Source organism: Chaetodon trifascialis, chromosome 12, assembly GCF_039877785.1.
Source record: "Chaetodon trifascialis isolate fChaTrf1 chromosome 12, fChaTrf1.hap1, whole genome shotgun sequence".
Classification (NCBI taxonomy): Eukaryota; Metazoa; Chordata; class Actinopteri; order Chaetodontiformes; family Chaetodontidae; genus Chaetodon; species Chaetodon trifascialis.
This window is the reverse complement of record NC_092067.1, coordinates 10,883,800-10,911,647: the sequence shown is the minus strand read 5'-3', so window position 1 is coordinate 10,911,647 and position 27,848 is coordinate 10,883,800. Positions and strand designations below refer to the sequence as shown.

Here is a 27,848-nt window from a genome sequence, read left to right as displayed (position 1 = left end):
CAAAGACAACCAGTGTGGATGAGAAGGATTCTGCAGGTGAGATATACTTAATAACTCTAAAGTCCGTTAAAGAACTGTGTGTTATAGGATTTACTATTTAGTTCCCTTTCATCTCATATAGCTTCTTCTAATACACACTTAAAACATGTTTTGATCAGGCTACCATCCAAAGTTGAGGTGCAACATAAAATAACTTGTCTTCACGGTTCTGAAAGAAGTTCATCAATCACATTAGACCTCTTTTAATTAACTGAACTACCTCTCCTGGTAGAGAACACACATGCACAACACGCACACACACGCTACCACGACATGCAACCTCCCGCTGAGCCAAACTCTGCACCACTGTCCGCCACGCAAGCTCCAGCCCGTATTTGAAGAGCAGGACATGAAAGCAACTGCAGACCCTCCACGTGGGCTTGTATCGGATCTTAATTAAAAAGCCTTGCATATTATTTGCTGTAACAAAGGGAATTTTGGGGGTTCATTTAAATCCAATTAGGCCTGTGCTGATGCCTCAGGAGATGAGAGAGTAATTGCTGTTTGAACACGAAGGTCTTTGTTCTGGGCTCCGGTAGATTGATAAAGGCAATAAGCACAATGTGTAGCGACTGGAGATGGGGACGGGGCTGTGAACTTACAGTATGAAGGCTTAAATACGCCAGGACCATGTAACAAGACAATTAGTAGTATGGAAATTTTTCCTTGTTGTGTTTTGAAAAAAGAAATGTGATTGAGCTCCCCGTGCTGCAGGTGTTGCAAGAAAGATCAGTTGAGTTAATTGCTTCAGTCATTATTGCCTTATACCACATGCAGTGAGTCGCATCATAATCAAAGTGCAGATTGTTAGTGTATAATTTCACTAACTGAAATACATTTCCTGATGTTACGTGCTTATCATCTCTCTGTTTCGCACCAATTCGTCCTCTATTAATGTCATTATTGATTTATGAGAGGCTCAGGTGTTCCTCCACTTGTCCAATGTGGCTGGTGGTAATGATCAATGCACTCAACCCCCCACCCCCAAAACCCCCTTCACACTCACACACACACACACACACACACACACACACACACACACACACACACACACACACACACACACACACACACACACACACACACACACAAGCTCACACATGAAGTTTTCATCACTTTTGGGGACATTACATAGACTTATATTTATTTCCTGCAGATTTACTCTAACTATAAGCACTATTTACCCTAACCCTAACCTTACTCTAACCCCGATCTTACCCTCACCTTAAGCTAAGTCTTAACAGTAGAATTTAATGATTTAGGTTAGTGGGACTTGCCTTTGTGTCTGGCTGAGTCTGGTATCACCACTCCATAACCAGTGAGGAAAAGGGCATTTGTTGGGCTCACGATTACTCTAAAAGATACCACAGTTTAATGACATTTAAACTGCCATTAAATGGAAAATTTGACATTTTAGTAAATATCTTTATTTACTTTCTTGCAGAGCGTTAGATGAGAAGATCTTGATACCACTCTCATGTCTGTATGTTCAGTATGAAGCAACTGCTGGCCAATAGTTAGCTTAGCTTAGCACAAAGACAATAGCTAGCCGGGTGCTGTCCAGAGGTAAAAAATGTGCCTATACCAGCACCTCTAAAGCTCACTAATTGGCATCTTGTTTGTTTGATTGGTACTAAAAATGAAGCATAAAAAGTGCTTGTGGTTTTATGCAGGGTTATGTGGCGAACTCTTTCTTGGCTGGCCACACAAACTTCCTGGGCTTTGCCGAAATCACTCCCTGTTTACCACTGTGCACTGTACTTACCCTCTGCCAGTTTAATTGAGTGTCCAAATTTTGAGTGAGCATTAGAAGTGATGGCAAGTTTTGTTCCCTCTGGAGAGATGAGCCAGGCCAATCATTGTCCCGTCTCAGTCTTTATGCTAAGATAAGCTAACAGACTGCAGTGACATCACCAGAGACAGAAGAAACTAAGCCATTAAAATATTTTCAAGTGCTCTATACAGACGTGTTTTAACATTTGCTGCAGTGTTCATGCACAGAGGAGGAATTGTACAAGGAGCACCTGGCTGTCAGTTATGCTCAGAAGATGGCATGCGTATCATTTTCTAGCAGAATTTTACTGTAATTTTACTCTGCAAAAGAGTCCAATGAGAAAGTGATGAAGCTACTGGCAAGATACCAGCCACACGCACACAGCTGAAATGATGATCAGCCCTTATATATGGCAAAAATGTTCCACAAAGCAAGTGACACATTTAATGGTTCAGTGGTGTTATTTTATAGACCAAGGACTCTGAAGTAATGCTTTGTAAAAGGTATAGCGGCAATTAATTTTAAAGTGTACTATGTAGCTGAGAATGCAGTCTAAATCTGGTTTACAAAGTTTCCTGCAACGCTTCAGTCTGTATAAAAGAGCCACAGAGACTTTTGAAATGAATTATTCCAAAGAGAAGATCTGAAGCAGGCACATTAATAAAAGCTCTATAAAATCCTGTGCTTTGACATCTGCTTAAAATCTGATTGTACCTAGACTGAAATATGGACACACACAGAACACATCATACAGTACTTCTGTCTGTTAGTTCCTCTCTGTTAATTTCATCTGTCTGTTTATTTGAATTAGTCAAGTCACAGCAGTTTTATTTATATAGCTCAATATCACAGTCTGAACAGCATACAACAACAACAATCTTTAAAACCTCAATTCGGAAATTTACTGTATGAAATCCTATAGTACTGCAGCAGCAGGAATTGGTATCATGCAGCCAAGTCTGAATTCAAAGAGATATTCTCATTCGTCCTCTGTGGTATATAACACAAAGGAAAAAGCTGCCTGATACTGTGATCTACACCCATGGTCTGCTTGTATATGAGCGTTCAGTGCATGCTGATGTAATTAAATTACCGGATCAATCCCACTGAGCTCTTTGTAACCTTACAACTGCTTCTTAAGAGAGAAGAAAATATTCTTACTTTCTCACTTCTTTGTGCTCTCTCTCTCTCTCTCTCTCTCTCTCTCTCTCTCTCTCTCTCTCTCTCTCTCTCTCTCTCTCTCTCTCTCTCTCTAACTGTGGTTAAACCTCTCAGGTGGAGTAGCATTCATATGAAACCTTTTGACTTATTTTAACCTCCCTCTTCCTCTCTGGACATGCTCACATCTGGGCACAGGTCACATCTGGGCCCCCCTCTGGAGGCCAAAGATCACATAATGAAGGCTAAAGGGCAGTTTTCTGGCTTTAGGCCAAGGTCAAGGCATCAGAGGTCAGTGTTTGAGTTGTCAGCTTCATCCTGCCCTTGGCCTTGAGCGGATCAATAGGAGCAGGGTCTCTGCTTGCCTCAGCCAAACGATCAATGAGTCATTTACATTTAGTCCAGTCACATCTCCCCCAACATTTCCCCAACACCCGACTATCCGTTGGCAATTTTGCTTCTTTTCTCTCTTCATCATTTTTCTCTGCTCTGTCTTTCCTGTGGAAGCTTTCATAACTCCACTGTAATCTTTTTTATATCACATTTCAGAGATCAACATTTTGGTACTCTGCCTTCATCAGGATAAAGATGGAGTGATGAGTGTGTGGCTGTCTTTGATTTCTGTCTGAAAGTCAGCCCTTCAGTAGAATTGGCGCACCTCTTCCCTCAGTTCTTCAGGTAGATGCTTACATGAAATGTTGTTCATTATTGTGATCAGTGGTGGATGAAGTACCTGAAAGCCACACTTGAGTAAAAGTAGAAATATTTTAGCAGAAAATGACTTTGGTAGAAGTTAGAGTCACCCATTAGAAAATGACTTACATTCCTCCCTTCCTCCTTCCTTACTTCCTTCCCTTACAGTCCATCCATCCATTATCTATACCGCCTATCCCTTTCGGGGTTGCGGGGGGCTGGAGCCTATCCCAGCTACAATGGGCAAGAGGTGGGGTACACCCTGAGCCAGTCGCCAGCCGATTGCAGGGCCACATGTAAGGACAAACACACATTCACACTCACACCTACAATTTAGAGTCATCAATTAACCTAATGAGCATGTTTTTGGTCTGTGAGAGGAGGCCGGAGTACCCGGAGAGAACCCACGCATGCATGGGAAGAACATGCAAACTTCACACAGAAAGGCCCCGCCTGACCCGGGGATCGAACCGGCAACCTTCTTGCTGTGAGGCACGCGCACTACCTGCTGCGCCACCGTGCAGCCCTCCCTTACAGTCATTAATTGAAATTGAAAAATTTGTTGTTCGTCTTAAAAGGAAGTTGGTGTTCCAAATTGTAAGAATTCAGTCTTGCTCTACTTGGGCTGAAGACAAGTTGTGAAATGCCTTTCAGAGACCACTGAGGCAGGTAAAGGTGTGTTCAGCTTCAGGGACACCTTGCACACAGCTGGGAAAGCTTTCAGCAAGTCCATGTGATGTGCTGAACAGGCCAAGTATCCGTCCAGCTGTTTGGAGCTGCCTTGTGCTTGAGACAACTGCAGTCATCTCCATCAGATGAACTGTATGAAGTCAGATCAGTCTAAATATCAATGAATGTAGACAGAAGGATTCACAAATGTATTTCTGATGTAACCTTCCTCACATCAATACATGAAACAAATGGAAATGTCATATTTCCATTGTATCTTCTGTATTTTTTTCCACTGTTTGATGTTTGACTGGTGCTCTTTTGTTTACATCATCTTGTTACATCTTCTTCTGCAATGGTACAATGGTTTTGTGACAGGAGGGTTGATATCAGCAACTGCTTATCTCGATAAACCAATAATTACATAACGGTAGTGGAAGGAAAGAAGCATTGATTCACATTTTCCTTTGAAATTTTCTCAAATTTTGTTTAAAATTTGCAATGCATTTGGATGGAAACCCAGATAAGGTGAAACAGAAAGAGTGGGCAAACACATCGACAGTTCTAGAGACATGCAAGACATTTTGTTCAGTAAGGATGAAATAATAAAACATGCAGAATTTGATTTACATTCGAGCCCTTAATGGTCCACTGTGTAGGATTTAGTTGCCCTCACCTTAACCCTGTCTTTCCAAGCATTTGTGCATGTTGACCAGATGTTGTCTGCTGTTGTTCTCAGAATCTTCCCCTGAATTTCTCACTCAGAATGGATGAAATTTGTGCAAACCTCTCAGCTGTTTACAGCCTGTAGCTGCTGAGCATCTTTTGAGACCTTCAGGGTCAGTTCAGTGGGCAGTAACACCAGTGAAGCTCTGGTTTCTGACAGACTAGCAGTTGGAGGGGATGGCGAATACCTTTCATGGCCTTAGTCATCGCCGTCTTCATTCCTTTGGAGGTTTCATCAATCATGGTGTGTAGGGTAAGCCAAGACATCTTGTATTGGGCGGCAGTTCCTTCACAAAAACTCTAAAATGGTTGTTGTTCAACAACACAGAACAGATGGAGCCATTGGACCACATATTTCACAACAGCTTTGTTAATGGACGTCTGAGACACAGTCCTGGTGTTCACTAATGTGGTCTGCCTGCTGGTGGATGGAGTCACAGGGACCCCCTTTCTCTTTGTTAATATCAGCTCTACAAATTCTTTAAGGTGGCATACATGTTTTTTCCTGAAACAATGAAAGACATTTTCTAAGTGCAACTTTTGCTTCAAGATTTAAAATTTACTAAAAATCAATGACCATTATTTGACTTATTACCTTTACCCAGACTGCAAGTAAGTTAATGATGTGCATCAACTAGCCCTGTAGTTTGTGCCAATGACAATCATTATTTAATTTTTTAAATTTATTAACTTTGACCAATACTGTAAGCCAACATTCAAGTCACAGATACCAATCAATAGACTTTAAAAACTGAATTTTGATGGAATGATTCAAAGCAAAACTCAAGAGATAAACAAAGCGTGTCGTGTTTTTGAAGATGTGCAATTGGCAACATTAGCTAGCCGTCACGTTAGCTAGTTATGTATCACTGCAATAGTGCAGAAAATCACTTAGTTTGGATTGACCAACCAGTGGGCAAAGGACAACAGGCTGAATATATGGAAGATAACAATCTTTATTACAAACGCTGATAAATAAATGAATAAAATGTTAAAACAAGGCCAAAGTTAGGTAAACTACAAGTCTGTGGAATAGGGGCTGAGAGTCAGTGGGATGGGGGAAACAAAGGAGAGTAAAAGGAATGGAGGAAGTTGAAAGTCAGTTGAATAGAGGTGACAGATCTGTGGCTGGGTGCACTACACTTCCCTGTGGAAGAAACACGCCAGGGACAGTTGCGCTGCTGCTGGTTGCTGCTTCATGGCTGGTCGGTCATAACGTCCACGTTACTTATGGTCCCTGATGATCATGCCGGCAGCTGCTGCTCAGCACCATATGCAGCTCTCCAGGCTTGACCCCAGCGACAGCCACAGCACACCCGCACACTGCGCACAGGAGAGGATGGCCAGAAAACTGCTTTACAAATAACAATAAACATTTCCACATACTCCACAAGACAGAACACCACAGCCCACACGGTCACCAAGTACATATACACACAGGGAGAAAAGGCTTCAACACCATCACCTGCACCAGTCTGTACCTGTGCGCAGAAGAGGATGAACAGAAAACTGGCAGAGCCTTGTGTGTGCTGGTTAGATGGCTGCAGTTTGGAGGTCACACCCAAACACACCTGTATCCCATCAGCCCACCCCCATGCAATCACTTTATATGAAAGACACACCTGCAAGACACACACACACTCAACCAATAGTACCACTACAATCAAAAGAATAATAAATTACTGCAAGCCAATAAATAACAATGACTGCAAGCAAAAGAATAATAAGTCACTGCAGTCACTCAGGCCGATGCAGGTCTGCCCTGTTACGGTAGCAGTTTCTACTGTAGTTTAAGTGTCGTCCAGAAGGATGAGTTAAATTACCAAGAAGCACACTGAATATGTAATTCCCCGCCTCCCCCTGTAATGCTAATCCTGTCCAAAGTCTAACTTTGTATTTCTGAGACTGAAAAATCTGGTTGGTTTATAGTGTTTCAGCAGACATGTGGTGATTGGCAGCCCTCCATCACTTTTTATCTAGTCCCTTGTTCTTCCCCGTCAGCTCCCCCCACTCTCACCGCTTGTTCCTGCTATCATGAACCTCCTTCCATCCTCTGCAGCTTCTCTGTGACATGGGACAAACTGAAGCTCTGTTGTTTGGACAGTGTTTCCTATTAAATGGACCTTCCTTTATATTCACACATGGTGCATCTCCAGTCCCAGAGCAATTATACACATGACTACTCTTGGAGCTAAAGGAACAGGCTGAATCTTTATCACCAGCCAAAGAGCAGCAGCACTGTGACTCCTTACTGAGGAGTCTGCCTTCTGTGCTTGTGTCTGCAGTCCCAGTCAAAGAGGAGGGAATATTATTTTGTTCTCATCAAATGAGTGGAGGATTCAGACATGAAAAGTCAACACAGAGCTCAATTATCATTTTGCATTCTCTGTAAAATCACTCCACTGAAAGAGCTGCATCACAAAGTTAGTTTTAACTTAGGTTTAGCAACATCAGAGATACTGACTGACAGTACAAACATTCATTTGTTAAAAATAAATACATAAAAAAACTACAGCGTGCGTCAACAATTAAGACGTAATTTGGTTTACTCCATGAAGTATTTGTGTACATATATGTGTATTTTTACATGACTGTAGGGACTGTAGGCAATGTCAGCTGGTCAGTCCAGATGGAAATATTTCAACAACTACTGGATGGATTGCCATGAAATTCAGGGTCCACAGAGGATGAACCATTATGACTTTTGTGACAACCTGACTTTTCATCTTATCCTGTGCCAACTATCTGAACTTCCACACAATGGTTAGGGCAAAAGATTTTCCATTCAGGGTTCCCAGCTTCAAAACCTCAGCATGCTAGCGTTGTCGTGAGCATGTTAGCATGCTGATGCTAGTATTTAGCAGTGCAGTACAGCCTCACAGAGCCACTATCATGGCTGGACACTTAATCTTGTTAAAGAATCATCATTCTCATCCAGACAAATTGAATGACCAGCATGACATGTTGCTGAGTGTGCTCCAAGACTGATTTTTAGTAGCTTGCATTACTACAAATGCCAATATAATTTTGATTAAGGTTTTCTATCCTCTGGAGGCTCATTCGTTCCAGTTTCACTTTGGCCCTCCTTATGGAAAAATCACTGTTTCTGGCAGCCAACAATAATCTAATATTTATTTAAGTGATCAACATAATTGCAAAGTTGAATTAATAATGAGACACTGATTTGGTGGCCCTTTGATGGACTTTTACATTAAAGTAAACATGAACCTGAAAATTTAACCGTGTCCCCTAAAAATATCTTAATTTGGTTCAACAGCCAGCTTGTCCATCTTCCTCTTCCACTCTCCGGGAGATTACTCAATGGTCTCCACATCACAGAGCGTCTTTCAGGACAAGGACACACATGCAGTGAAATGAGTGGTACCATCCTTTAACAGCCCTTCCTTCCTGATATTTCCAGGTCTAAGCAGTGTCAGAAAATCTGGCAGCAGCTAAGATGAAGGCAGGACGTTTGAAGATGAGGAAAAATGTTTGAACCTGCATCCTCTTTTCTGTGTCCCAGGAGTGTATATGGGAAGGCAAGTCATATATTATTTAGAGTCAGATCTGCCTTTGTGCTTGATCAGGGCTTGATTGAGAGTGGGTGTGACTGGTCGTTTCTTTCCCCATATAAGGACGTCTGCACAGGAATGAAGGTGAACTTTTGACCTCCACGCAGAACTCGGTCAATACCTGCATACATTGAATGCAAAGTGCCGGAAATGTATTATACTACTGTGCTGGCATGTGCATGGACAGGTCATGTTATCAGAATACTTAGCAACCTATACTCTAGTGCATTACATTATTGGACAGCTATGGGATAACCTGCAGTCCTTGTGGAGTTGTTTTAAGCACATGAGTATTGGTAATGTGTCAAGGGAGCTGTGTTTTAGCCAATCCCTAATTAAAGCAGAAACTCAGAGCCGTGTGCTCCTTCACTGTTCAGCAAACGAGCCAAAGCTGATATGCTCTTTAAGTCATTAGCAGCTCTGACTCGTAGCCACAGCACCTTGTTAACAGAACAGGGGCTCATAATCCCAAGACAAGCTGCTCTGTTTCTGGTGGAGCAGTTACTCCAGTCCAAATTGGAATATCAGTTTGGTTTATAAAGTGTGTAATTACTGTATCAGACTGAATTATTATACTCATTACCATTTACAACGCTGTCCAGCAGATGCCTTTGCATGAAAAGATGACACAAATTCAAGGTCCAAATGTGTGTGAATTATGAATTTCTATCCAAATGAGGTTCATAATTCACACACATTTGGACCTTGAATTTGTTCTCCAGCTTTGAAACAGAAATTCATCTTGCAGTGAGCTTCCTTGAGCATTAAGAAAAAAGACACTCCTCCATAAGAAATGTGTTGATCCAGCACTACACAGATTATTGAAATTGTGAATGTTAATAATTTACAACCAACAGCATACACTGAATTTACTAAACATTTGAGACACACCGAGCCAGACTTCCTGCATACTTTTCCTGCATGTTTATCTACCTTGAGTTGGTTTAAATACAAAAGGAATAATCAATAAGAGAAAATGGCTTTTACCTTGATTCAGCAGTGCACTTCATCTAAAATCGAGAGGCTTTCTCCCGCTGATGTTCCGTCCTCATCCCCGAAATGTTTCCTATATCAATACTGTTTGTGCAATTCAGCTTTTAAAAGTGTTAATCTTTTAGACTTGGGGCATGGTCTGGCCGGGGTCTCTCTGTGTGGAGTTTACACATTCTGTGTGTGTGTGTTTCCTGCAGGTGATGCAGTTCCCTGAAATTCAGTTTAGGTTAATTGGCATCTCTAAAATGCCCGTTGGCATGAATTAAAGTGTGAACTGCAAAGTGTATAGATGTTTGGTGGTGTTGTGTAACATGAGTGTTTTCGTCTTTTCTGATGAAATGTGTGGCAGGAGGAGGTTACCAGCCTGATTGTGCATTGCCTGGATGGAAATAGAAAATACCATAGTTTCACGACTTTTAATATTACTTATTAGAGCTTGATTAAAACTGAAGCTTAGGGCAAAATTCTTTTACATACAATTTGAAAGTGTGATGAGCGACACTGAAGGCCAATATGAATCTTGATCTGAAGTATGAAAAGCAGAGGACAGAAGTTGGAAAGAAAAAGTTGTCTTTAGGTCTCAAACAAAAGATTCTTTAGACAATTTTCTAAGGATGGTGTTCGATATTTGACACAACAGGAGACCTTCAGTATTAGAGGCATTAGATGTAAGACGGAGAAGGCAAGTTTTGAGGTCAACCTCTAATGTCCCTGCAGGAGAATCAGCTGAGCTTTGGTCTGCAGACATTACTGTAACAACTAATCAAATCAATTCAGTGTAAACAGATACATACGTTTTGTTTAAGGTCACATGTTACTTTAATTCCATTTTACAGTTACTCATCAGTGAATCATGCATGAGTGCTGTGAATGGACACAGGCTGCCATTCCAGGCAGGCTGCATTTGAATAACAAATTTGAGCAAAAAGGCAGGTTAACCTTCAAGCTACAGTGTACATTGAGTCCGTGTTAGATATGCATTCAGAAGATTTATTGTCTTGTGTTGATAGGTCTGTGAAGTTGGACAAACGCCACCGGAAGACGGTTTATCCTGCGTCTTTCCTTCCCTCTCCCTTGTCAAGGCGTGGATCTACAATCAAGATAATCCATCATTGTGGCACATAATGCAAAAAAAAGATATTAAACTCACTCTGAGAAAATGCATTCGCAGGCACTGAAATGAGAATAAAATGCTGCTTAAGCATGTGGTGAAGGTTAAAAAAGGAGAAGACTGCAGGAGACGCACCTGCAAACCTGACAATCACAATAAATATTCATTCATATTCTGATAGACTTTAACTCCATTGAAACCAAATGCATATTTTATATACTGAAACTGGTGACAAAAGTCTATACATTTGTCCTAAATGATGATGCATTGCAGCGGAGAATTACATGCAAATCATTATTCTAATAATGCAGAAGAATGTTAATCTTATTATAATCATGTCAGGCAGTTTATCTACTGTGTCCTGTTTCAACACACAGATCAAACATGCGTGCACTGTAAGCAATCATAATCAGTCTAAATCTGTATCTGGGTCTGAGGATTAACCTGAGCGACTGATCATAGTTCATAAAATGTTTCATTCATTCTAAAGTGAAGCGAAATATCTAAAAATTATATGATATCTTCTGTAAAGTTCAAGGCTACAGGAAGATGTTCACAGCAACATGCTGAAGGAGCAGATGGCTGGGCAGGAAAGGAAGAGTTCAAACACGAAGGAGTGAGAGAGGCAAGAAAAGTGGCAGAACGGTCAGACACAGTAAATACACAACCTACCGCTGCATGTTTCCAGTTACAACAAGTGCAAATAAGTGTAGAGTGGAGCTCCCGTTAGATGTTTTCACCGGCCAGTGCTAATACAGATGTTTTCGAAACCTTTCACAGCAGTCTGATCGTCTTTAAATAATGTCCTCAATCTGTTTGTGACAGAAATTTCCCTCAGCAGGACGGAAGAAGCTGGATTTGAACCATATCATCACAATGCAAAGCTTAAATTATTTTATGTACAGACAGACAGACGGACAGATAGATGGTCTGCGTGTTACATAATGACAGGCTTGCAGAACAAATCATTTCCCAATCACACTGTGAAAACCCTCTTCATTTATCCAGTATGTGTGCAGATGCCAAGTCCTGTCGCTAAGTGCATCCTGTTCAGCCCCTCTGTCTGCTGAACAGATGCCCCTTCGCTCGTCCCAGAGGCTCAGATGTTGCCATGCCAACTAGCAGGTGTCTTGTGTCACGATGGCCAACAGACTGGCATGACATCTTCTGCTGGGCAGAGCAGGGTCTGGACCAGGGTTACAAACATGCTAACAACAGCAGAGTCGCAGGCTGATACAAACAGAGCGGCAAGGTTAACACACATTTAGTTATCTGAGAGCGTCTTTTCTCATCGTGCGTTAACATCATGTACATCTATCTTCACAACATTTCTTTAAGTTTAAGTTTGGCTGAAGCGATTCCTAAAAAAGTAATTAGCAGCTGGTTTGACCGATGATTAATCATTTCAATCATTTTTCAAGCGAAGACTCAGTAGTTCCAGCCTGTCAAAGCTTTTCTTCATCATATGTCGTTGTAAATTGAATATTTTGGGGGGCTTCAGACTGTTGGTTGGACAAACCAAGACATTTGTCAGCTTTTTCTCTGAGAAGCTACCGTGAAGCTCATTGGCAGTGGCTCCGGCCGTTGCCATCTTGGCAGTGCCTGACTCCAGGCTGGTCCTGAAATGGGCAAAGAGGTGGAGTGTGGGTGGAGCTGAGGCCGGAAGAATGAAGCCTGGTTTCTGAAACCGAGGGGCTAGCTGTCACTCAAAGCAGCGATGCCCATGATTATGCATACCTTTAAGCCATAACATGGGAGTTGTATAAAAATTCACCCCACAGGTAGAGCAGCCATCCACTTATCAGAAGATTGGTGCTTCGATTCCTGGCTTTGCCAGTGTATGTTTCGAAGTATCCTTGGGCAATATACTGAGCCCCGATGCTGTGCCATCGGTGTGTGAATAGTTAACGCTCGTAATGAGCAGGTGGCCTAGCTGTATGAATATGTGTGTGAGTAGGTGAATGCAGATCTGTGAGTGGTCGTTGGATTAGAAAAGCGCTATATAAATACAGTCCATTTACCTTTACAGTGTCTGGCTTTAGGAGAACAGGTTTCGGCAAAGTATTCTTGTACTCTTGTATATAATGTACATGGACACACACACACACACACACACACACATATCACACATATATATATATATATAGTTGATTTTTTTTCTGTGTCCTTTTTTTTGTTTGTCTTTTTTGATTGTTTCTATGTCTCTTTTTTATTCTTTGCTGTGTCTAACAATTTCATTTCCGCAGTGTGGGATTAGTAAAGTTTTATCTCATCTTAAATGTTTCAAAAGTCTTAAACGTGGCTTTCTAAAACCTTATTGAAACACATACAAGCATCACACCAAACACTTCATGTGGAGTGAACCGGTGATACACCGATATTCTCTTGATGGGACCCATCACTGCTGTCTTTAGCTCTATCTGAACAGTAACAGTTACACTACAGTTGCACAGATTATTCTTGAGAACGCTGTAACATGTAAACTTCATATTGCACACAAATTTGAATCATTAGTATGTAAATCTGAAACATCAGTGCACAAGTCATCCTCAGAGTGTGTGTGTGTGCTTGTGGCTCCCAGAAATGGTATCTGTGATTATTCATATCATTCAGAGGAGTGATTAAATATTCCTTATACCCTCAGAGCAGCGAAACAAATGAACCACGGCTACGTTCTAACAGGAGCTGACAGATCTTTTAAATAATGTTTATTTATCAATGGTAACATTTACCAGCCTTCGTATGGTCCCTCTGGCATCCAGAGGCATCTCTGACTTCCACTGCCTGAAGCCCGGCAGCGTCTCCTCAGCTGGCATTTCCTTTATACTTTGTAAAACTTTGCAGAACTTTGTGGTGTGTTTATCCTCCTCTTCAGTTCATGTTCAGACAGGAGGAAGAAAGAGGACGGCGGGTGAAATGAAGGACGGAGATACAGTAAAAATGCTGTACACAAGGTTTTACACAAGTTCACAAAAGCAGGAGAAAGGAAGGAATAAAGGTCGGGAAAAACTTCAGCAGAGATGTGGAGTAGAGCATTCTCCTTGTTTTATGACCTCCTCCTTGCATTTTCAAAGTTTAAATTATCACAGTGGTGAACAACCGAACATGTTTAATGACAGATTAAAAGAGAGATGGTTCATAATGAAGTAATGGAAGTATAAGGGCAATTTAAATTGCAATTCAAACTATGAATTAATAAATGAATATATGAACATATTCATTTATCATCTGCATGGAGATACATTATTCACTGCTTTTCTCCTTTCCCCAACTTCCAAGCCAGGGATATCATTATACTTCAATTAATACAAAGTCTACTCTCACCATTGCAAAACCAAACAACACGGTCTCCGCACAAGATTTTACTTTCAAGGAACGTCAGCCCTACTCGGGGTCAAAGGTATAATTTTGCAAGTTAAACCAGTATAAAAGCACAGCATTCAGCCACAGGATGAGGACACACGTGAAGTACGTTGGACGCAGCGGGGAAGAAAAAGGATTGTAGCACAAGTCTTGCTAACACTGGGCTTTCATTTGAGACTTCAAACATGAAAAAAGGATTGTTTGTCGTCAAAGCGGCTGCAAAAATTCAAAGGAAATCAGCAGGTAAAGCATTCAGTCTGTGTCTGGCAGATTATTTGTGTCTGTGCTGTACTTTCTTTTCTGTCGCCTTACATTGTGTTGCTTTCTGTGTCTTTTCATTTGACATGTGTTGTCTGTTATTGTTTAAGGTTTAGTGATGCCTAAGGTCTATGTATTATAAATGTAACAATTGTATTTAAGCGTCTTCACTGTTGCTTGTAGTTTTAGCTTCATTTTTCACTCGTTTCTTTACTTTTTACAAAGTATTTCATGTTACTGCTGTGCACACACAGTAACCTACGGAAAGATGTCCTGTTCTTGTCAGTGTTGGACACGTGTGTCTAAAGCTCAGCACAAGAAGTCGTGCTCTTGTAACTTTAGCTAGACGTCACCTACATTGATATCGAGGCAATGTGACTCTAATGTCTGTACAGATGTAGTTCAAGTGTTAATAATAGGCCCGTGTTTGCTGTGCTGTGATTTCAATACATAATACATCATTTTCATAAATGTTACTCTAATGAAGGGAGGTTGCATATGAAGCAACTCTTATGAATACACATGAAGAGTGAAACAAAGAGAGTAGAAATCATTTGAATAGTTACATTAGAATTGTATATTTTCTTTTCTATTAAATATGTTAAACAGAGCTTGTGCCTGTTTACTTTGTTGAATGCATTTACACACGCTGACATGCTTAAGACTAACAGATATGACAGTGCCCCCTTGTAAAATGGCATTAATAAACATGTGTAACATTAAAACAGACTGAGGGATTGCGGTTCAGCAGAACGGAACAACAAACATTTTTATTGTACCGTTGAGACGCGCTAGATGGAGAATCAGAGGTTTAAAGCTGCGTGAAGTGGACCTGTGAGCGAGGACATGAAAAAAAAGATTTTGTTCCCTTGAAATATAGTAAAAATTATTAGTTTGTGGTTTGATGTGAATTTTCTGTACTATGACTTAATTAATTCTGCTGGGGAAAAAGGGAAAACCTAAAACTATAAATAGTATAAAAGAATAATAAGAACCATGTCTGAATGGATGAAAAACTTCACAAATGAGGATAAATCCTTCTTTAACAGAATAACTGATAGCTCCAAATTATGGTGCAAATGAAAACTTGTTGGTGCTTTATTCAAATAAATGTATTTACTGTAATTAATTATATCTTCTCCTGAGGAAAATAAGATTTTTTAAAGCCTCAATCCTCTTCTTTAATTAAAGGAAGCTGCTTAATAATTTTGCACCAGAGTCACAATAAATAATTCTTGTTAGTTGGTGGCCACTTAATTAGGTACAAGTGTACAATCAAATGCAGACAAATGCAGTTGTTCTGCCATAACATCTGTCTTCAAGCAGGTTAAATGCATGAAGTAATTTACAGTTATTGAGAAGGTGATAGTTAAGTGTGGTGTTGTAATGAACTACATTATATTGAGAGATGTTTCTAATTTTTTAATTCACACATGAGAAAGTTAGAATATTAGAAACGCCTCTGATTATAATGCACTCCAGTACAATATCACTACTAACTCTGACCCCAGTGCTAAACCATATCATTGAATTAACACATCTATGGCAGTGTAAAAAACTGATCATTACAAGCTTCATGAAAGTAGACTTGATGGCAGAACGGCTGTGTTGGATTGCATTAGACTGTCCCTTGGAAAGTGGGCACTGAGCGTATAATAAAATAACATAAAAGCAATGTAAGCCTAAAAACATTAAAATAACAAAAAAAGGGAAAGATAATGAAATGTGTAACAATATATTGAGGCATATAATGTCACATTTCAGCATGACATCTTGTTCAGTCTCACTTTGTCAAACACAAGTGGGGACTGACTTGCTGTTCAGACGGGGGACAGATAGGTTCGGTACAGAAACCCCGTCTGGCTTTGAAGCCATGATGCCCGCCTCACCAACGCCCACTGTTACAACGCTGCATAAGAAATGATATGCAAGAGGTGTTTGAATATTCATGAGCAACATCCACTGGCTTTTTGTACTGTAGCATTAATTAATGGCTCGAGGGGAAGCTACACCCAAATAAGGAGCTGCACGGTGCTGAAACACAGCACCGAATAAAGCACTAAAAAGTGAGAAATTTGTGACTAGTGGGTGCAAACACAGTATGGATCTTTCAGACAGCATGGGATGGATACACACTGAAAGGTTTCGCTCATTTATTTAACAATTGCGACCACATTTTAAGTGAAAAAGACAATAAAGCAACTGAAATAACCTCTCATATGTAACCCAGGCAAAAATCTCTCTTTGTTTAGGATTGGTGGATATATATGTGCCATTAAAAATGTTTGAATATTCAAGAGGAAAGATGGCTGAAGAGTCCCAATCATCTCCTACACAGTTGCTCTGGCAGTTAAAAGAGCCGCTGAGAGGAGTTTCACTGTGAACGACATTAGCATGCCTTTGAAACGAGAGACCTTGAGTATGAACAAGGACCATCCATACACACTTTGGAATGTAATTTATATGCACAAACTAGGTGTGAGGCCAGAGGATGTTAGAGGGGCAGAAAGGATCCACTCAGTACAGGTGTAGCTTTCACTGGCCAACAGTGGAATACCTGTTTTTAAACAGCCAGCGCCTCTTTACACATCAGTGGGTTCCTCTGAACCTACAGAATCCATTCAAACTGAAAAGATATGAGTATACAGATAATTGGATGCTCTGCTTGTACTTTTCTATATATTTATTTCCTCTGTGATCATGATGAAATGTGCTGCCTCATCAAAGAGATTGTGTCTAATGTTTCAAGCTGGGTGGCAGTAAAAGCGTTGATTTTCAACTGTTTGTGTGACGACCTGAGTTACTTTTTGTGCCACTGCCACCGGTGACCTATGCGCTCAACTCCCTGAATTATGCATGGTGATTGCACGACGTAGTCCTCTGAATTGTAAATTCTCACAATTATACACCCCATTGTCTATTCATTATTTCAAAATGAATGGGAAATTATGTAAAACTATCTCTAAAGAGGAAAGCAGCGTGTAATATGACTTGCCATATTGTTCATGCAATTCAAATACTTTGCTTTTTCTGAGAGTTGAAAGTAATCTGATTTAAATGAAATCTGACTTGCATGTCATGCGGGATTATGATACATTTGGAAGATAAGCTATGATAACTACACTACGTGCCATGAGGTGAGAGCACTCAGGCAAAGAGTGTTTTCCAATTAAGTTAAACCTCCCTCAAGGTTAAATATACAAGTGTTGACGGAGAGTCGAACTTATCTTCATTTCTGGACCAGACGAGTGAAAGACTTCAGCACGTCCCACAGCTTCTCTCAGCTTCTCTGTGGACTTTTATGATGTCTTTCCTCAAGCAGCACATACAGTATACAAATACAGTATATTTACACAGACGCAAGAGCTCATTCACAACCCCGATTCCAAAAAGGTTGGGTTGGAGTGTAGAACATGAATAAAAACAGAATCCAGTCATTTGCAAACAAAGTGTGTTTCCCAACAACAGTTTCACAAAGTGTTCCTGAGCCCGTGTATTAATCTCCTTTATACAATCATGTGCTCACAAAGTGGTAAACCTCTCTCCATCCTTGCTTGTGAATGACCGAGTCTTTCCAGGATGCCCCTTTAAGACCCAATCATGATACTATCAGCTGTTACCAATCAACCTGTTTACCTGTGGAATGTTCCAAACAGGTGTTTTTGGAGCATTCCACATCTTTCCCAGTCTTTAGCTGCTCCTGTCTTGTTTGAAACGTGTTGCTGCATCAAATTCAGAATAAGCAGATATTTACAAAAATCAATGAAGTTGATGAGGGAAAACATTAAATATATTGTCTTTGTGCTGTTTTCAATTGTGTGTGTGTCAAAAAGAATTAGAACAGGCTGTTTTATTTATGTTTTTCACAGTATCCCAACTTTCTGGAATTGGGTTTGTAGTTTGTCAAACATGGTCCAACATGCAACTTATACAAGTGTGATGTGGAAACAGGCACAGGTACAGCGTACAGGTCACAAACGCTGAGAACAGACTTTTTAGTGATCAGCATCTCGTGTAAAGAGGCTAAACTTGAAATGAAATATATTTGTGTTTTCATAGATATTGTGGCTGTAGGAAAAGATGTAGTTTTAAAGAATGTTACAGGAGGTAATTGAACTTTGCTGTGGAGAAAACATATGACACAAATTATTGTTGAAAGCAAAAAAATCTCATGTGTCTTAGAACACGTCTGGAGGGAATATATGACTGCTTCTCTGTATTGTCAAAACACAGTCATGTCTTTGTTGCTGTGTTGGATTGTTTCTGTTTTCACATAAAACACTATGCAACATCAGTTTGAAAAGTCCAGTACAGAAAATGTTATTATTAGGACTTAAACTCAGTGTTTCTTCTGTTCTATTCACTCTTGTTCTGTTGTGTTAAATTCTTTCTTTTCCATTCCATTTTATTGTATTCAGTTCTGTTCTGTTCTGTTCCATTCTGTTCTGTTCTCTGTTTTTGTCCCATTCTGTTCTATTCTATTCTTTTCCATTCCATTCCATTCCATTCTGTTCTGTCATCTTTTTTCCTTTCGCTTCTATATTCCACTCTATTCCATTCTGTTCCACTCAGTTGTATTCTATTGTATTCTATTCTGTTCTATTCTGTACTGTTCTATTTTTTTATATTCTATTCTTTCCTTTTCTGTTCTATTCCATTATGTTATAATCCATTCTGTTCTGCTCAATTCTATTGTATATTATTGCATTTTATTCGGTACTGTTCTATTCTATTTTTCTGTTCTATTCTTTTCTGTTCTGTTCTCTTCCATGATGTTACATTCCGTTCTGTTCTGTTCTCTTATATTTTTCCTTTTCTGTTCCGTTCTGTTATGTTCTAGAACTGTTCTATTACCAGGTGCTTTTCGCACACCTCACTACTGTCAGGACACTGACTGATGTCTTTTTTGGTCTGTAAAAGTCCAGAGATTTTTGTTGTGGTTTTTTAAAGCCCAGTATCTTGCATGGCCTTGCTTTGCTTGCATCATGTACTGACTATAAGGACCTGCAGTGAGACCGCTGCTTCCTGTCTCTCCTCCTCCTCCTCCTCCTCCTCCTCTGGAAGTGTTACCCTCTCATCCTCTATCTCCCCTCATCCGCTATTCTCCTCCTCACCTCCTGCTGCACTCCATCCCTCTGCTGAGCACAGGTATTTGTTTAGGAATCTCTCGGTGGAAATTATTCTCCATCTCCGGCGCTCCCTATCAACACACAATTATCATGGGCAATCATGCAGAACAGTGCTGAATTCAGCTGGGACTCTGATGACATTACTGACGGCAAGGCCCAGCTTCTTCAGGAGGTAGCCTGCTCCACACCTGCATTAAACCTCTCTCTCTTTTTCACACACACTCTCACGGATTGAGAAAATTATTAAACTTTTTTTTTTTTTTTTAAATCTCATTAGGATTTCATTTAAAGCAGGAAGTCCACCACATAAGAAATCTCCCTCCTAGGGGAGACTTGGCTGAAAGGACCACTCCAACTTGACAGGACAAATCCTGTGATTTGAGCTTGCAGCTTATTAGCTTCGGCTAACCTCCCTGGCCTCCTCCGGTGACCTGCAGTGGTTTACCCCGCTGTAGCTTCTCATATGGCTGAGTTACTCTCTCAGTGTGTGGACAGCAATTTGAAATTTCAGAAATTTGAAAGTGTGAATCTCCATCGTAAAGTGTCTTCTGTAAAGGCAAAGTCAATCTCACAAAGTAATCAATGCCTTACTTTGTGTCGCTCTTGCCTGCATTCTGAGGCACACCACAGATGCATTTCCCTATGTATGGCAAGTACATTATAGAGCTCGAAAGGCACAGAGTTGATACAGACACATGAGAATCGGCAAAGAAGTCCATTCAGATCCTGATCAAATGCTCCATTCATGAGTGAAATTACCATCCGTCTGTCAGCCAAGGTGTGAATTCTTTCATCTACAGATCCTACCTCTGAAGTTGTGATTAAATGCATAACGCCACATACACTCCACACAGACTGGAGATAAGCAAAATAGGATTTCTGCTGCCAACAGTGTAGTCTGATGTGTAAATGAACAGAGCCCTCTTGTGGTGGTTTAGCTGAATATTTAGTATTTTTCCAGACCATTGTTATTGATTCCATTCAGAGAAAAATTACAAGAAGAATGAATTTATTCCACGTGGAAAAGGTGTTCTCCTGATTGGTCACCACTGATATTTATATCTATAGTATTAAATTGTCTGTAATTTGTGTCTATGATGGTCCTTTAACTGAAACTTTCACTTTTTGTCACATGGAAAAACTCTTTTTGCATCTTAAGAGCTTCTTCTACTTTTGTTTTTGTCAGTGCAAAGGCAATTTCCCCATGAAATGGGACTGTTGATTTTGGTTACACATCTTTTGAAAAGCCTCAATTCAAAAGCCTGAATCCTTTCAAAATCCTGATTTGTTTTACGCATCAACGCTTGCATTCACCTTATCCTTTTATTGGCAAACAAATATGTTGTGTCACAATCTTAACAACTCAAGGATGATAAAAACATGTACAACAGAAACTCAACAACATAAGCATAAAGCAGTCACATAACCTCAGCATTAAAAGCCAATCAAAACCAATGCTTCAAGCTCCACTTATAAACAAAAAAATGTGCTCAATAAACTGATCAAACAGGAAAAACACATGACCAAATAACAGCATAGTTTCAGTCTATGTACAGAAATAGTGTAATGATACTGCAGAAAAAGCAGAAAAAAATTAAGCATGGTACACTCAGAGAAATATGAATATTGGTTTGTATTAGAGGAGGGGTCTACTGATATTCTACATTTTTCTTATTATCAAAAAAAGAGACCAAAACCAACAATGAATGGGCCCTAGTAGTGCCCCTGCTAAGTGTCTTCTGTGTAACCAAAGCTTGATATAAATTAATCCACCACAAAAAGTAGTCCCCAACAAACTCACTATTCAATCATGTTTGTGGAACGTGTGCTAACAGCTACAGTGCTCAGCTCTTCCAGGAACTTTGAAAGATTATATCTGTGATCTGTTTTTAAAGATCTGCTGTATAAAAGACTGTTGTTGGAGCAGTGTGTCATAAGGTAGGGAGGTTGGAAAGCATTGGTTTTGGTCTTTTTATTAGATTTATATGATACAATGTAGAATATCACCAGCTTTGTCATTTAAACTGACTGCAGAAATGTATGTTGTTGGTGACCCCTGCATCTCACAGACTATAAAAGCTAGTAAGTGAAATGTAAATTTTTGTTTCTTATTCAAACAGGGAACCTTTTAAACATATTCCCATCTCATCAACATGTAGTTGCTTTTGAATTGCATGAACACACACTCATAACCCTCATAGCCATCAACACACAAGATTCAAACAAAAGTGTTACACACCACAGGTATTAAAACAAATAGTATACTGCATGTGATCAGGCTTGCAGAGAATTCCTCACTACCTACAGATAGCTTAAATAAAAGTAGCTCAGGGTGGAGTGATGGTGATTCCTTTCTGAGCTCATCAGTGGCTGCAGTGTTTTATACTGGAACAAAGTGCTCAAGACTGTCAGATCATTTCCACACAGAGCTGCCGTATAGTATCTACAGAGTCCTGCTTTTACATGGCAGACAAATGGGGAAATATATGAAAAAAGGAAAGAGAGAAAAACACTTGTATTCCAAACATCTCAAGCCCCCACTCTTGCTCCAGCTCGCAGGTGGGTAAAGTCAGTGGTAATGAATCTGGATGGTTCGGCCAATGAGTAGGAAAAGAAGGCCGGCCAGGAGGCAGAAGAAGATGCCAACCGGGGCAAACATGAAGGACAGACCATAGTTGAGGGACAGCTGGAAGCCTGGACACACTGCAGAACGCTGGTGGTCTATGTAGACATCCACCACATCCAACACCTGCACCCACAGTACGTACATCACCACCACACACAGCAGGAAAAGGCCTGGTGCAGAGAGGGGCAAAGAGATGAGGCTGTGATGACTGAAACTCACTCACACACTTTTTGTATAAACCAGTGGATCCAAAACAGGGTTTTAAAAATTATACTTTTTTATATATAAAAGTAAGAGTACCGACAGAACAGTGTGAAAAAAATCACAAGCAAAATTCCTGCATGTATGATCCCACAGTACAGACGTATTATCAGCAAAATACGATGAAAGTGTGAAATTTAAAAGCATTCATTGTGCAGAACAAATGCCCCTGTGAATGATATGTTATAATGCATGACATTATTAAGTTGATAATACTCTTCCATGAATGATTAAGAGAATTTTACTGGTCCCGGTGGAGGTCTGGCTAGTTTGTGCTAGTTAGGAAGTTCAGTCAGGTTCCCAACCTGGGGGTCTCACACCCTCTGTGTGGCCATGAAATGATTAATGGGTACAGTTTTACCACACAAATATCCCTAAAGTTTGCTCTTTTTAAAATGAAATACTGAATGCTACTCAATTTGTGCTTAAAACAGATATTTAACTGAAACCATCTGAGAAGGTTTGAGGGAAAATATCTCTTTGTTAAAACTGCTAATGACTCATAGACATCTGAGACATAACAAGGAGCCCAAATACACACTGCCTTTTTGTAAGAAGTCACAAGGCAAAAACACTGGGACTGACTTCATTTTTAACAGTGCAACAGATTTTTGTATTTAATAAGCTCATCATATGCTTTGCATGGTGTGAGCTGTCAGATAAATGTTCTTGAAAAGATCAATATTTCCCTCTGAAATGTAAGTGAGTCAAAGTATAAAGTATACTGTAGCATTCCCTCAAGTGATGTACAAATAGTTCAAAGATAAGATAAGATAAAAATTAAATAGCAAACAAGTAATATAAACAATATAAACAAAGAATATTGAAAATATGAACAATTTAAACAAGGGTCAATACAGAAACTAGCAACCTAGTATGGGGAAATGTAAAATATGGGAGTGGTAACGGTATATAGTGTTTACTTAAGTACAGTACTTAATGAAGTGTACATAGCTACTTTCCACCACTGGATTTAACCATTTCAGAGCCTCACCAGATGCCAGGAAGAGGCCACCTCCTGCTTTATACAGGCGGTGGCTGGCGAACGGAGCTGCACAGATGATGATGAACCCACCGAGCACGACAGCTGCCACTCCAATGAGCATAAAGATGCTCCAGAAGCCTCTGTAGACTGAACGACAAACAAGCGTTGGCCAGGTGCATCTCTACAGCCATTTGAACAATCAATCAAGCAATAAAGAGACACTTACTTATGGCAGAATCATACTCTGTGGCATTGTGGGTCTGATGAGACACTGGGAATGGGAAGAGGTAGGCATGCATGCACACTTTGGAGTGAGGCTGATTCGCTGGAGAGAGAAAGAATAAATCCATGCAGAAATTAAATAAGAATATAACATTACAACTGAACAAACACAGTTGGTATTTAGAGGACATCCCTTACAAATACAATATAACTGTAAACATAACAGGAACATTTTATTTATTTGTTGCAGACTCTGACCAGCCTTTTTTTTTACTTTCTATTTATACAGGTATATATAGATATACATAGAAATATAGAGATAGAGATTTCTTATTTCATACTGTTAAGTGTGTTAAGCTGTGTCAAGTTTTTATTTTCTGCCCGACTCTTCCACCATGTGAAATTCCACAGACCCTCACAAGGTCCTCTCAGTGCTGTAGGCTGTGTCTGACAATGACCCACCATTCAAAGTCCCCAACAGAAAATAGATGACGCACAATCACCTGACAAAGGACCAGAATAACATCACATGGCACGGCGTCTAAACAGTCACATGAGAGGGTTTCTACCGCTATGGCAACCTACGGCTTTTATTGACATGAGAACAGCGAATCAGAAGCTGATATTATTTTCTGGAGCAGTTATTCTGCTGCTGTGCGACTCTGTGGATGCATTACGTTGGAGGGGAATGGTTTCCTGCACTCACCAATCATCAGCTTCAGAGGACAGAGTCTTAAAAGACTGTCAGTGGAGCTATTGTATCACCCAGATGTTCTGCCCCTAGTGGAGACCCCAGGCCCTGTTTAACAGCTCAAAAAATATACTTGGCATTATTTTTTTTTTTGTCTTGGCTTTTCAATGTCTTTTCTACATTTTATGAGAATTGCTTATGAACATGATTTTGAAGCGATGGTGGATGCAAAACATGGTTAAATACACTGGATTTTCATCTGCTCTACATCTGTTATTGGAGTTGACAGCACTTTTTATTGCAGTAATTTGTCCCAATTTGTCTACTTGATTTCCTGTCACTGGAGAGTTTTAAAATTGAAAAAATTGAAAATATGAAATGTTTCCTTATTTGGAGTAATAACAATGCTCTATGGTCATTTCCACACTTTGCTACCTTGATCAAATGTGCAAGCACAGCTTGTAACAAAGGGAAGGGTGACCACTTCTCTAATTATGTCCATATTGGGTTTTAATAAGGTCAGAAGAAAACAAACAAAATGTTTAAAGGAAGGAAATTAGCTGATTTTGTAATTATGCCCATCATCTTTAATTATAAAAAAGTGGCAAAGACAAAGTCAACTAAACACAAGAGTTAACTACTGGAACATGATCATGAGCCTGTCTCACTTACTGAACCAGAGCTTCCACAGCAGGTTGTCATCACCCTCGCTGCCTCCAAACGAGCACCTCCAGAAAAAGCCTTCATGGTACAGAGTGATATCAGTCGTGCCCTCCTGCAGCACCACATCTCCAGGCTGAAAGACGGGATGAAAGAAAGAATGATGACTTATTACTAAATATATTCTGACTTTTTAAGAAGTTTGCAGAATATTAACATGATTCTGCATGCACTCCATCTTATCTGTTGATGCAATCTAAGTCAGGGAGCAGATCATGTGAGGCAGGTGTGCAGTGTGTTGCTACAGTGGCACAGAGCAGCTGTTCTATCAGGTCAAGGGTTGAGCTGAGCAAGCACCTCTAAACTTATGAAGGTTTGATTTGGCGCCATGTGAGCGTGCAGGTCGAGGGTGTTCCCATTCAGGAAATAGGTAGTCACTATTTTTGCACATGAACCAAGAAAATAAAAAAATAACACCCTAAATGAATTGCCTGTTGTGTCATCCATTAAATACCTCTCTGAAATAGTAAAGCAGAGGTTGTGGGATGTGAAGAAGTTAGACATTCAAGGTCCAAGCCAAGGTTAATCCAATCGTGGTGTATTTTATGTTGAACTCAGCATTTTAAGACCTTGCATTGTTAGTTTCTTTTAAAATTCAGAGAGAAAGGACTCTGGGGGTACTCCAAATGATAAATCTCACAAGACAATTCATGGGCTTGAGAAGAATCACAAACATATTTCTTTTACACAAAACCATAAGCCCTATAGGATGCTGACAAACCTACTAATCTGTTTACTAAATAATTAAAACAACTGTTTTATAATTGGATCTTTCATCCTACCTTATATATTGTGTTACTGCTCTGAAAATAACACCAATAATAGAACTATGATTGATAAAACTGAAACTATTAGATTGTCTTATTGTGTTAGTGTGTATAGTACATGTTACTACTTTGGTTTTATTGTGGTGATATCATGTCTCGTGTGCAGTATCGCTTTCCACTATGAAAAGCTAAGTATGTTCTAGTCGGTGATATTTAATACAGTCTCAAACCGCTGGGACTACTGGTATTTGTATTTCTATCATAGGGCCACATGGTACAAGCTATGTCTCAGTCACTGCATAGCTGCACACACACTACATAAAACAGTGTCTGATTACATGTAGAGGTCCTTCGGGGATGCCTCTCCACCCTGCAGTTCATGTACTGACAGAATGATTGGAACATTTGATCACATTTTTCAAAATAGAAGACCTGACTTTGATTGTAGTTTTAAGGTCCACCATCAGACATTGTGTTTTATAATGAGAGTATAGAGTGCAATACACCATTTAAAGCTTAAATACTATTCCAAATATTAGAATTGCTGGGATTGTTTCTTGCCTCTGACCTTACAGCAAGAGTAACATGGTCTAACTTAAGCGTCTGGAGTCACATGGCCATTTTTCAACCTATAACCACATGAAAACTAGTATTCAACTTTGTCCTAACAAATGATAACTGACTATCTTCTGAGTGTCTTTGATGTGCTGCTCTTTGAACACCCACCTCTATGGTCACTCCACCCAGGCCAGCAGATCCATTACGGTGTGAGGGGCAACTCTCTGAGGCCAGCAGCCAGTAATCAGTTCCAAAGGAGAGGAGGATGAACACAGCTGCCAACGCCCCAAAGAGCCCTGCGAAAAACAACGCCGCGCTAAGCTTCATGGTCCAGGATTAAGCAGCCACTCGGGTGCTGGGTGCCCACACTCAGTCTGACGTTCCCCTCCAACTACAGTGAGTGCATGTGACAAGCAGGGGCAGAAACAATCACTCCTCTTTCACTGTGGTACATCCACCCAGTAAGCTGGGTTTCAGCTGGGTTTTGGTGGGTTATTGGATCTTGACTCCTCTCCTCTGTCTGTGTTGTGGGAGGACAAAGTTAAGCACATGACTCCTCTGAACCCTGCTGGGGTCTGAGGCCAGCCCACTCACTGGGCTATTTTGGGGGTCTGACTGAAGGTGGCTGCTCCGCTCCACTGTGGGTATGAGTGCGTGTGACAGTTGGAGAGTGCGGAGGGAGGAGATCAGCGCAGAAATAACCAGTGGCAACTGGACACCCACCATCTGCACGGGAATGTCAGGGCAGGGTGAGACTGAAAGGACAGAAGAGGAGTAAAGTGTCCCACAACACCCTGCCCAAAGCGTCCAAACAGACACATAAACAGACACATACACACACACCAGTGTCATTTCCTGTAAATGGGGGTAATGAGAATTACTGTAAATGTACCTTTAATTTCTTGGGGATTTTCAAAATGGGGCTGCACAGTGGCGCAGCAGGTGCCTCACAGCAAGAAGGTTGCCAGTTCGATTCCTGGGTCAGGCCTTTCTGTGTGAAGTTTTCATGTTCTCTCCGGGCACTCTGGCTTCCTCCCACTGACCAAAAACATGCTCATTAGGTGAATTGGTGACTGTAAAAATTGCCCCTAGGTGTGAGTGTGAGTGTGAATGGTTTTATGTCTGTATATGTTGCCCTGCGATCGGCTGGCGACCGGTCCAGGGTGTACCCCTCCTCCCGCCCGTTGACAGCCGAGATAGGCTCCGGCCCCCCGCAACCCCACAAAATAGACACTCTTCCAAATTGTTTAAATATTGAATACAGTATACAAAAAAACTGCAAATTAGTAAATTAGTCCATTTAAAAAGTCACTGTGGCCTTTAAGACATTTTTGTAAGGCAATTTAACCAGTGCCACATAATACTACTACTAATAATAATAATAATAATAATAATAATAATAGCAGTTTTGATACTTGAAGTGGGTCAAGTTATTTATTTAGTCTTCCATCAATAATTTTTTAAAGCATACCTAACTTAAAACAAACAGTTTTAAGATCTGAGTTTGTGGTTAGCAACAGGCAGTGTGAGTCG

The 27,848-nt window shown here is 40.3% G+C and overlaps 2 protein-coding genes across 2 annotated transcripts in view; both read right to left on the bottom strand.

Moving 5' to 3' along the window:
- Nucleotides 1-27,848, bottom strand: part of coa5 (cytochrome C oxidase assembly factor 5) — a 220,527-nt gene that overhangs the window by 145,896 nt on the left and 46,783 nt on the right. The window lies entirely within an intron of this gene.
- tmem182a (transmembrane protein 182a) lies at nucleotides 21,611-26,842 on the bottom strand. Its single transcript, XM_070976299.1, has 5 exons — nucleotides 26,484-26,842; nucleotides 24,943-25,066; nucleotides 23,584-23,682; nucleotides 23,367-23,504; nucleotides 21,611-22,281 (listed from the first exon to the last, which is right to left on the bottom strand). The coding sequence occupies exons 1-5, from the start codon at nucleotides 26,640-26,642 to the stop codon at nucleotides 22,055-22,057; spliced, it is 747 nt and encodes a 248-aa protein (XP_070832400.1). The 5' UTR covers nucleotides 26,643-26,842; the 3' UTR covers nucleotides 21,611-22,054.

Coding starts and splice junctions, on each gene's coding strand:
- tmem182a (XM_070976299.1), bottom strand. CDS start 26,642: ATGAAGCTTAGCGCGGCGTTGTTTTTCGCAGGGCTCTTTGGGGCGTTG. Junction 25,067..26,483: donor TGGGTGGAGTGACCATAGAG/GTGGGTGTTCAA, acceptor CCCGTCTTTCAG/CCTGGAGATGTGGTGCTGCA. Junction 22,282..23,366: donor TGGCCTCTTCCTGGCATCTG/GTGAGGCTCTGA, acceptor TCTCTGCACCAG/GCCTTTTCCTGCTGTGTGTG.